At 32.2% G+C, this 12240-nt stretch overlaps 1 protein-coding gene across 1 annotated transcript in view; it reads left to right on the top strand.

Annotated features, from left to right (window-relative positions):
* Positions 1–11829, top strand: part of LOC148629662 (uncharacterized) — a 36025-nt gene extending 24196 nt beyond the window's left edge. Inside the window, exons 11-12 of the mRNA XM_088555082.1 lie at positions 5449–7862; positions 11364–11829. Of these exons, the coding sequence (XP_088411208.1) occupies positions 5449–7862; positions 11364–11420 (2471 nt within the window). The 3' untranslated portion in view covers positions 11421–11829. The remainder of the gene's footprint in view (positions 1–5448; positions 7863–11363) is intronic.
* The last annotated feature ends 411 nt before the right edge of the window (positions 11830–12240 follow it).

Genomic DNA, 12240 nt, shown 5'->3' with positions numbered 1-12240 from the left:
GATTTTTCAATGTTATATAAATCTTTGACAATGTTTTTAAATGCTTGTAAAGATAACTGTTTTCTAAAATATTTACAATTGTATATGAATTGTTTAATTTTGAGAAAGAAAAGATTAAAAACTAGACTTCCTCTCCAAACAAAAAAATCTTTTTAGTAAAGGGGATGCTGATATCATTCGATATAAGCCAAAAATCAATTTCCAGGATAAAATTCTGAACTTTTTCACAGTTCCAAAATAAATGTTCTATAGTCTCAACCTCTTCATCATAAAAAGTACAATTTGCAGTATCTGTAATTTGTATTCTAAAAAGATATTTATTTGTTGCAATTATGTACTGATTTATTCTAAATTGTAACCATTGGAGTTAAGTGTTTTTTGTCACTAAAAATGGAAGTTTAAAAATATCCTTCCATTCTTGATCATTAATATCCAATATGTCCCCCCAATTTTGTTGTCCACAAGGCACACAATTATTTTTTATCAACACTGAATACATATCTTTTGTGCCTTTCGGACAGAATGGACATACAACATTATTATCATTGTACACAAAAAATCTTTTGTCTGTCTTAGTGCAGATATTAAACTATTATACTTCATAGTATCAATATTAATAGCAAATTTCTGCTGAAGTTCTAAATTAGACAAAAAGCATCCATCTTCTTTCAAAATATCATTTACAAAGATAATACCTTTTTGAAAAAAAATCCTCATAAAATACAGGTTTATTACCAACAATAATATTTTTATTCCACCACAAGTGACTAGTAACAAAAAATTTCCAGCTATCATCTTTATCTTTTTCAATAATACTGTTCCAAGCATTAAATACATCTTTCCATAACATATTTTTACATTTTACTGACACTGCATATCCATTCCCACATTTTAAAAGTTTTTCTCTATCAACAATAGAATATAATATATTAAGCCATTTACTCTCAGAATTGAAAACTTTTCTAACCCAGGTGGATTTTAAAGCATCCATAAAACATGCAATATTTATCATTTTCTGTCCACCTTCAGCATGATTTTTTTGTAAAATCTCCTTTTTTACCCTGCCTGTAGGTGAATTCCAAATATACGAGTAAATAAGGCCATTTATTTTATTTATGACCACACTTTTTGGACGTGGTAATGTTAATACAAGATGGTTAAGAATTGGTAATATCAGAGTTTTAACAACTGATATTTTACCAATGACAGTCAAATTTCTCTTCGACCATGTGTAAATTAGACTTTTAATCTTAACCAACTTTTCATCATAGTTCATATCTATCATATTAACAAGATTAACATCAAAATATACACCTAGTAATTTGAAAGTTGTTACTCCCCAAGACAAATGTCTTTCAGGGCAAAGCACATCTTCGCTATACTTTTTGCTGCCCATCCAAACAACCTGGGTTTTATTAAAATTAATTTTAAGCCCAGATATGTTTGCATACCAATCTAGCTCTTGTATAGCTGCATTTAAAGATTTCTCAGATCCGTCCAATATCAATGATGTGTCATCGGCATATTGAGACAGTTTATGATCTACTTCAAAAACCTGAATACCAGAAATATTTTTGGTACCCCGAATTCTGATAGCAAGTATTTCTGCACACAGAATGAAGAGGTAGGGAGACAAAGGATCCCCCTGTCTACATCCTCGACCGATTTAAAAAAATCAGATAAGTTCCCACCCTGTATAACGGCAGAGTTAATGTTTTTGTAAAATACTTTGACCCACTGTATAATAGAGTCTCCAAAATTAAAGAAACTCAAAACATTTAACAGAAAGCTCCATGACACAGAGTCAAACGCTTTCTAAAATCTATTAACCATAACAAACCAGGTATATCTTTTTCTTCGGTATATTGCAAAATATCATAAATCAATCAGATATTATCTCCTATAAACCGACCATTAATAGATCCCGTTTGATCTAAGTCTATCAATTTGTCTAAAACTTTTCTAATTCTTCTAGCAATAACCCCTGAATCAATTTTATATACTGTATTTAGTAGAGAAATAGGACGCCAGTTCTTTAAAAAGTGTCTTGGCTTATTGTCTTTAGGAAGACAGGTAATAATACCTTGTTTCTGTGTAACTGGTAACTCTGCCATCATTGCCCCATAATTTAGTGAATTTAAAACATAAACATGCAAGTCTCTCCAGAAAAATTTTAAAGAATTCTGTAGAAAAACCATCAGAGCCAGGTGATTTGTCATTCTTCATATTTTTCAAAACCTCACTGGCTTCTGTGATAGTTATCTCCCCTTCTAAAGAATTCTTTTCATCCTCAGATAATCTATTGAAACTCAAATCCTGTAGATCATTTTCAAGATCAGTTAGGTTATAAGTATTCAACGGATCATCTCGAGAACGATATAATTCTGTATAATTTTTTTTTGGTTTCTGTCAGTACATCAAATTGATCTGTTACAATAGTACCATCTTCCTTTTCTATTTTAGGTATAATCTTATTACCAAAATTTCTAGACTCAAGTCCACAAAAATACTTTGTTGGTTTTCCCCCTTCTTCTATCCATTTAGCCCTTGATCTAATTAATTTACCCTTCATTTTTTCTTTCCTCAGAGCTTCCAATTCAGTCTTTTTATTATCTAACTCTAAAAAATTAATAATTGATTGTGACTCCAGTTTTTCAATTTCTTTTAAAAGTTCAGATTCTAAATTATTCTTTTGTTTTTTCTTATAACTAGCATAAGAGATAGTTTTACCTCTTATTTCAAATAATAAGGTTTCTAAAAATAGCTGACTATTAATTGTCAACTGTATATTTTCATCCTCTATCATATGTAAATTTTCCATACTATATACTGGAGCACAATACTGTTTTTTAACATCCATAATTTTTTCTTTAATACAATTAATATATTCTGAGTCGTATAATAAGGAGTTGTTGAGGCCTTTACCTCTCACATAAGGATTAAATTCTAATTCTAAAGTAACCACTGAATGATCAGACCTATGGCTTGGTTCAATATTACATGTTTTTGAATGTATAAGCATAGAATCTGGTATCAAAAAGAAATCTAACCTAGATTGCTTTAAAGGAGTTCTTTTTCTCCAAGTATAACGTCTCATATATGGATATATCTCCCTGAATGGATCTACAAGATTCCACTGATCTATAATTTCTAAAACCTTCATTCTAGCATTTGGATTATTAATATGTAAATAGTTAAAACAATCAATAGTTGGATTCAAAACAAGATTAAAATCACCACAAATCACATAATTTTCATTTCCAAAATCTTCAATAATTGACACAATATTATCACAAAATCCTGGTATATCTTGATTTGGACCATATAATGACAATAATGTAAGTCTGGTACCATTAATACTTATATCTAAGACTAAAAAGTTACCATTTCGATCTTTTTTCTCTTTCCATATTTTAAATTCTACATTATTATTTACTAAAATAGCTACACCTCGTGAATTAGAAGTTAGAGATGAGAAAAAACACTCATACCCCCAAACAGATCTAATAATAGATTCACTTTCAGTTACAAAGTGTGTATCCTGTAAGCAGTACAAATTATAGTTTTTGACTTTAAGAAAATTAAGAACATCTCTTCCCTTGCCAGGGTCACCTAGCCCTTGGCAATTCACTGTTAATATTTTCACAGATCCCATATTAAAATATATATTAACAGATCAGTTAACCAACATTTATAACCATCTATAAGAAAAATCACCAGGTAGTTGTAGCAAAATATGAAAAAACTTAATATTTTAAAAATACTCAAAAAGCAAGTTTCTTTAATGATACAAAACAGATAGGATAAAAAAATAAATAAGTCTCAAAATGGCGAGCATGTTGAATTAAAAATACTCAATTCAATCTTTGCAAAAAGAGAAAATAAAGTCAACAAAATTTAAACAGAACATTTGTAATGTAAACAATAAAATTCAATTACTTCCCTTGCCTCAGTCTGTACTCAATATCATCATATAATCCAAATTTCAGCTGTAGTCCACGCGGAGTCCTTCCATAAACACCACAATTAAAATACCATACAGATTCAAAATGCCCAGTTTCTTCAAGTCTGTGGATCAAGCCCATATTTCTTCTAGTAACATCATCAACAAATTTCACTTTATTTTTAAGGTCTCGTCTGACACGCATCAAGCTTCTTTTCACATCCGAATTGAAGAGTCTAACAATAACGGGTCTGAGTTCTCGATCGGCTGGTAGCCTAAGAATCGCTACTACGTCTCTTTCGTCAAGTTCCGCTTTCAGGTCATCTTTAACCATCTTAATAAAATCCGGACGAAGGTTTTGTTTTTTTTTCTTTGGTAAATTATATACTTTGATATTGTTTTTCCTTGAATATAGTTCGTTATAGTTACTACTGATGCTGTTTTCCTTTGCTATCTTTTGTGTTTCTGCCATTTCATGTTTCAATTTTGACATACAAGATATATTCATTTCAATATTCTTTTTTCAAGTTTTCATTTTCTATAGTAAGGGCTTCCATTTTTTCTTGCACTACATTTTGAAATTTTGCTAATTTGTCATTCAATTTCTTTTCAAGTGAAGATTCAAATTTACTAAAAAGTTTCTTCACTATATCATTTACAAAATTTTCCAAGTCTGATTGTTTTACAAGGTCTTTTGTCACTTCATTTAGATCATCTTTAGTTGTAAGATCCCTTATGCTAAACTTAATTTCATCAAGGTCTTTTTGAAAGTTAATAATACTAGATATATCAAGGCTAGTATTTGAATCAGATGACACTTCAGAAAAAGTTCTCTTAGATGGATTACTTACAGGTTTATCTACTTTGGCTGCAAGCAATTGTTGAACAGTTTTTCCTTTGCCCTCTGTTTTGCCCTTAAGTTTCTGTTTTGTAGAGTTGTTAGAAAGTCCTGAGGCCATAATAGTGTGTTGAAATAATCCTTGTATAGTGAAATAATCCTTTGTTTGTAATAAAACACTGCAAAATATGCACTAAATGTCCATTTAAATTTGTCTCCAGAAAATGACACAATTGGAATTCCCAAGTAAAATCCCATCTGAATGTATAACTTTTATGTCATATAACACATTATTAACACAGAATTTTGCAAAAATTGAGGAGCAGAATTTTAGTGTGTTAACTGCTCGGCTGCCATCTTAATCCTCCAATGATACCAAATTTGAGACAATTTTAATGAGCTTAAAAAATCAGCAATACGTATTTGACGAATGTAAATTGTGTTAAGGTACTATTTCAATGATGTGGATTATAGGAAAGAATGGTTAGTTTTGCCAAACATATCTTAACGTTTAGAAGTAGACATCCAACGATAATATCTTATAGCAAACGATACTGATATTATCACAACAAGCATGATAAAATTCTAAAAACATAGAAAAAATAGAACTAAAATGCTATTTACAATGTGCTACTTAGAAAGTTAAAATTCGCTTACTTTGTTCAAGGTTTACATGGATCTGGGAAGACTCAAGCTGCTCATAAATATTGTATGGAAATAAAAAATGAATATTCAATTGTTGGGAATATTCATCTGAAGAAAAATTTGAAATTTAAGGAAACACTAGAACGTTTTGCAATCGACGAGCTTAAAATCAAAGTGTCATATGAACCCAAGGTGGATACTCAAGTTATCATCAAAGACATTAAGCATTATCTTAACAATGAAGACCGATCTGGTTTTCCATACATACTATTGGTAGATAATATTGATGCCGACACACTCGATGAGTATAACGATATTAACCTGTTCGTATCTCTATTGCAAGATGTTCCAACATTGAAAATTATTTTGGCAACAACAGATCAAAAAGTTGTCGAAAATCTATCATGGTCTGATTATAGACTAATAAAGTTTCAGGGAATGGATAAAGAAGAAATCTTCAGTTTGTTTGCTGATATTCGTACCACTGAAGAGGATATCAATAAACTAGTCGCAGTAACTGGGAATATTCCGTTAGTACTTATTTCTGCAATTCGGCATATATTGACTTCCAAAATGTCACTGAACTCATATGTTGAAAATTTCCCTAAAATATCTAATTTTCTATTTCAATCAAAAGAAGGGGCTCATAATGAAACGACTTTGAAGTATAATGAAAGTTTGATAAATTCCCAACTTATGCCACTGACATTCATGAAGGAATCATTAAATGACAAAGAATGGGAGGTAGTGATAATGATGCCTTTTTTCAGTTACGACTCTGTATCTACGACGTTACTTGAAGCATGTTACTATCATCAAACGAAGTGCTCTCTGAGTGAGAAAGTCTCGTCAATCAATAAAATTGTTGAAGCCTTCACCAAGGTATCGTTGTGTCAAATAGAATCGTTTTCGCTTCCTAGAATATCAGGTCCATTTTCCAGCTCAGGTCCAAACAAGAACGGCAGTACAATTGCGCCGCAGCATCTTGAAAAAAATCTTAGTTTTCATAAAATTACAATGAAAGCATTAGATGTAATAAGGAAAAATGATACCGAAGACAAAAACAACGATAGACTTTTGTTTTTGTTAAAAATGTTCTGCTCTGAGATTGATATTGATGCTAGGTCTGACGAAACAGTCGCAAGGAATTTGCTTTTTGTGCATCATGCCAACAAGATTTACAAAATAGCTGAGAAGGAGAGGAAAAATGCACTAAAATCGATCGACATTAAGGAATTAAATTTTATTTTTTCCTTTATACACTGCGCAATAGGGTCAACATTACTCTTTGAGCGAACTGATATTGAGTTGGCTCATACACATTTGATGACAGCCCGTCGGTTAGTATTAGATATAGTACATGAAGAATCCATTTTTGCCACTAAAAACTGTGTTTATATCCAAGAGGCAAAACATGTTCCAGCGGCAAAAATATCAGAAAAAACTTACGCAAAACAAGTAATATCAAAGTTCTTTGACATTCACTATTCGGAAGAATTTGTGAAAGACTTTGTTTTAAGTAAACGTAGAAATAGAAATGATATCGATGTTATTAAAAAAGAATTAGACAATAATGAGAAGTTAGAACTTTTTGAAACAAACTATATATCAGAGAAAGATTACAGATTAATGTGCAGTAAAAAGTTAGCACAATCGACAGAAGCGATATCCCGACTTTTATTCCCAGAGTTAATAATGAGAATTGTTCATAATAATGGACAAGCACTTGATGAACTGTTGTATATAGTAAAGAATGATGACCAACCAACCGCTTCTGAATGTCTTAAAACTGCAATATCTATTGAATTTAAAAACGCCAAAAACGTTCGCAATGAAATTAACAATCGTTGTTTAAAAAATTTTCCACTGTTTGTTTGTAAGCAAAACGAACTTAATGGGAAAATGCTAATGCGTTGGGTCCAAGAAGAAATTACAATTAAGGAAATTGATGAGGACATACTCTTCTATGAAAAAATACATAATGAAAGGACTGTGGCTTGCTATGCATTTGGTGTTGTAAAAATGACAGAAAAAACTGATTTGAGGCTCAGATGTCTGTGTCTTCGAATTATGTTGAGATACAAGATGCGAAAATATAAAACAGAGACAGACCTTGGAAGTAGGAATTCAATTTATGATAAATGTAAAAGTGTTATGCAGGAACTATGTAAAAAGTTAGAAAAAGTTGAATTAATTCACAAAGACCACACATGGTTGTCTTTACCGTTGCTGTATATACAATGTGGAAAATGTTTGTTATTATCTCAAGATTCGTCGGACACTAACGATGCATTGAAATACTTTGACCATGCACTGTCAATTGAGGAAAGCCGAGGTGCCTATTGGACTCGTTTTGTCTATTGGGGATATAAAGGAAAGGTATCTTGTCTAAGAAAACTTGGTGAGGCTTCAAAGGCCATACAAATAATTAACAAGGTAATAAGCATTTTAGAAGGGAAAAATCGTGACCAAATTTTAAATCAATTTAAAGATATTAAAGTGCAAATAAAATTCGACGTTTAAAAATGTTAAGATACAGCAAACATGTTATCATCATAAATACGACTTCAGCGGCAGATATATATCTACCGGAATCCTCCCCTCACCCTAATTTAAAAAAAACGTTAATTAGGTTAAATATTTTCTTAAGATTGAGAGAATATTAATTTTGAAACTCTTCTTAATGATCACCCCTTATTGAAAATCACTGGATCCGCCCCTGAAAAAAAAATGCGTCAGTTTGATTATCACATGCCAGATCTAACAATATATTGTGAGTGTATTGCAGAATTATAAAACAATATAGCAATTGTTAACTTCTTCCTTAAGGCTGGATCTCAAGCACTATTAATTATTTGTCAATAATAGGAAACAGTTTTATATTTGGAAAGAGGAAAATCGATGTTTAAGTCTATAATCCTAGTAAATGGACTTTTGATGGCCCCCTAAAAACTGGGATTAATAATAGTTGAATTATGATAAAATTTCATAATTTAAGTTCAAACAACATGTAGTACATTCGATCCTTTTGTCGTTAAATAATATGTAAAGAAATGATACAGTATACAATGAATCACAATTTATAATTGTGTTTTAATTTGTAATAGTTTATCTCCTTAACTTACTACATGTATATTGATGACGGCATTAAAGGCTAATTTCAGAATTGTTTTCCTTCTATAGTAAGTTATGATTACCTGTTTTCTTCTGACATTTTTATATTAAATACTAAAAAAGAAACTTCTTTTTTTTTGTGAAGTACATAAAGTTACAACATTATCTATTGCGTATTTTTCTAATGTTAATTATCCAACTTGACCTTCAGTAAACAGCAAACCTGTTGCTTTGCAAGATGCAGGAATGACTCGTCCTCCCGAACCACCTACTAGGTTCCCTCTATATTTATAGTAATTTGAACCATTCGTTTTTCATTGTACTTCTTATTTTGTTCTCCAAATTGTAACGAAACAAGTTTTAAGGTTTGAATGTACAGTAGTTATATTATTACTAGACACGGCGTTCGTGATCATATTACTATGAAATAATGGTGATACTTTAATTGAGATTTATAGAGGTTTTGTCGTGTTAAATTTTGACATATTATCATTCATGTAGAGATATAGATTGAGTGGTTTTAGGTGATTAAGATGCTTAGTTTATGTAGTATTGGTGAAGTAATATATTCAATAAACACCGTATATGACCTTTAATTATGGGAAAGTATTTAACCATATTCTATGGTAAAGTGGATTCAATATTTTTTTTACAATCGGGGTTTAACCATGTAAAGTAACTATGGATAGTCATGAATTGTGGTTAAGTAATAAGTAAATAATTGTGCCACTTTTTCAGTGACGCATGTAAAGTGTTTGACAGATACAGTAAACCGCGTCTATTATATATGGCAATTGAATGGTTATTTACCAAGCAGGTGTTCATCCGTTCTGACATCTTGTGAAGCGATTTTTATCATAAAAAACTCAGTTTATATAGTAGCCTGTTCAATAGGTTTAATCAGATGACTGGAACGGTGATATTTATACCCTAGTGCACATCCGTGTTGACCAGTACATGTAATCAATAAGTAATTCTGTTTAAACATTATTATCAATACAAACATAAACAAGAGGCTCTCCAAGAGCCTGAATCGCTAACCTGGCAAACCATACTCTATTAAATATATAAGTACAGGTATCATGCTTTGCTACCATGTTTGACAAAAAATTGCATACATTGATGAATGTTGTAAGTTCAAAGGGTACCTAAGCACTGTAAAATGTTGAAAATGCCTTCAAAATGTTTTAGAACCTCTGAAAAAAATGGGCAGGGATCCCCCATGCTCTGTTATTCCAGTGGGTCTGAGGGGATATTGGCCCGGTATACATTTCCTGAAAAAGAACATAAAATGATATTAAACAATGGCTATCCAAAATTTTTATCATCACCATTCATGTCAGGAAACCATGTTTACATTATAAACCAGTTGTCGTTGAAATCAAAGCAAGTTTAAAAATTAGCGAAAAAAAAATGGCCGCACAGAACGATCTTTCGTCATCACCATTCAACTTTAAACACCTATTTTTCTAAAGAAGGAATCTGAGCGACTGGTGAAAATGGTGATAAAGTGGAAGCCATTTTGAAAATGGCCGCCTAAAAATAGTTCAATACTGTCAGTCAACTCAGAATATCATGTTTGTCAAGGGTTACTTTCATTTTCATTATTCATCTATAGTTGAGGAAAAATTGGCAAAAAAGCATGTTGACCCTCTGTTTTATTTTTAGCCACGACAGTCATTTTTTATTCACGGATCAAAACTCCCAACAGTCACTTTGTGTGGAATACCCTAAGGAACAAATATGCCAACTTTCATTGATTTCTGTACAAAGGTTTAAGAGAAGAGGATTTTCATAGTTACACATGCGAAAATGACCAAAATACTATTTCAGGGGCAATAACTCCTACATCAGACGACGAATCGTACATGTAATTATAAAATTTCGGCAAAGGTCCATTTCAGGTTACAGACCACCAATTCAACCAATGAGCATTTGGAACGTAGGCAAAAATAGTCCTACGCAGAAATTACCTCTGTTCCTCATAGTGCTGTGAAAAAGTTCTCATCTCATTTAAAAAATTTAAACAGTTTCTGAAAGGAAAAACATTTCTGTACATTTTATAGGTGCATTTTGCTTCTTGTGATGTGAAGCCTAATCTCCATAATAATTTCTAAATATACCCCCTATCTTGTGAAAACACTGGGATTTCCCATGCTATTTATAGACACTTCACGTCCGGTGACCAGTACTGCACTGCAAGTCTGCTAACCCCACATGCCATTCTGAGGATTGTGAGCTGACATATGTAGAATTATGCTGATATATAGTCCTCTGCAGGTTAAAGTTAAGGTAAAGTCCAGAGAAGCCATTGAATATTGTGAAATTAGCATAGAAGCCTATGGGAAGTGGAATTAGTGGTTTTTAGCCTTCATGAAGCTGAGCGATAATACCCCTGCAAGAATTCCGCTAAAAGTAACTGTTTTTGACTTATTTGCAAAAAAACTGCCTTCTGACTCCTACGTTCAATTTTTAGTAAGGCTGCCATGTTTCCTCACAGATCAAAAATCCCAACGGTCATTTTGTGTAGGTAACCCTAAGCAACAAATATGCCAACTTTCATTGAATGTTTTGCAATGGCTTTAGAGAAGAAGATTTTCGAAGTTGTACAGGCGAATACCAAAAAGCTGCTTCAATGGCCGTAATTCCAACATCAGTTAACGAATCAGCTTTGAAAATTTCGGCATAGGTCCTTCTCCTGGTGCTGAACAATTTTATGCCGCCAGCAATTTGCTAAAAGTAACGATTTTTTAATTATTTGCAAAAACTGCCTTTTGACCCTTATGTTCTTTGTTTAGTAACGGTGGTGATCTTCTTTTACAGAAAAAAAAATCCAAAAGGTCATTTTATGCAGAATACTTAAAGAAACAATCGTATTAAGTTTCATCCAAATCCATTCAGTAGTTTTAGGAAGATGTATGAAGAATTGTCAACGACGACTGACAACGATGACGGGGGACACCAAGTGATGGCAGTAACTCACATGGCTTATGGCCAGGTGAGCTAAAAAATAAGAGCAATCAAGGATATCAAGACTCCAGTAGAAACCAAAAGAACGTAAACAAGAGAAAAGACCAGCCAAAGGAAACAGATAAACATTACAAAGAACACATAACCAAAATAATACGCCCAAAGCAAAAAGAGTAAATAAGCAACTCGGACTCCACTGAAAACCGGGACCGGGTGCACCGGTAGGGTAAGCGTCATCTGCTTTTCTAGAAACACCCACCGAGCTGCTAAATAATGAATGGAAATATTAACAATTATAATTTCAATGTCCATTACATTATGTTGGTTTTTTTTTTCCTTATTATGTCTTGTCCAAGGATTCGCCCTCGTTTATACCTTCGATATTGCTACATTTTTTAAGTAAAATTCTTCATTTATTAAGGTTATCTTTGGTGAATTTCGGCAATACAAGTACCGAAAAATTTGGAGACATCAATAAAACTTGCAATAAGAACTCCCACAATAAACCGTGAGATTGCAAATCACTTGTATGACAATAATGAGTCAACTATGAACTCTATTTCCCAGGCTAAAGATGCTGGTATGTTGGTGGTAGACGGGGGAAGTTTACAATCGGATATCAAAATCACTACACTATTCATTAAGTTTCGATTTCAAGCATCCTGTTTAATCTATGTTAAGGTAAAGGTCTAAGTTTCAAGCAAAGCACGATTATCACGTCCCTTTGATT

This window comes from Perna viridis, chromosome 1 (assembly GCF_037379345.1).
Source record: "Perna viridis isolate PV_CMFRI_1.1 ecotype Kerala chromosome 1, ASM3737934v1, whole genome shotgun sequence".
Taxonomy (NCBI): domain Eukaryota; kingdom Metazoa; phylum Mollusca; class Bivalvia; order Mytilida; family Mytilidae; genus Perna; species Perna viridis.
Note: the sequence above shows the minus strand (reverse complement) of the source record. Positions and strands in the feature narration are given on the sequence as shown.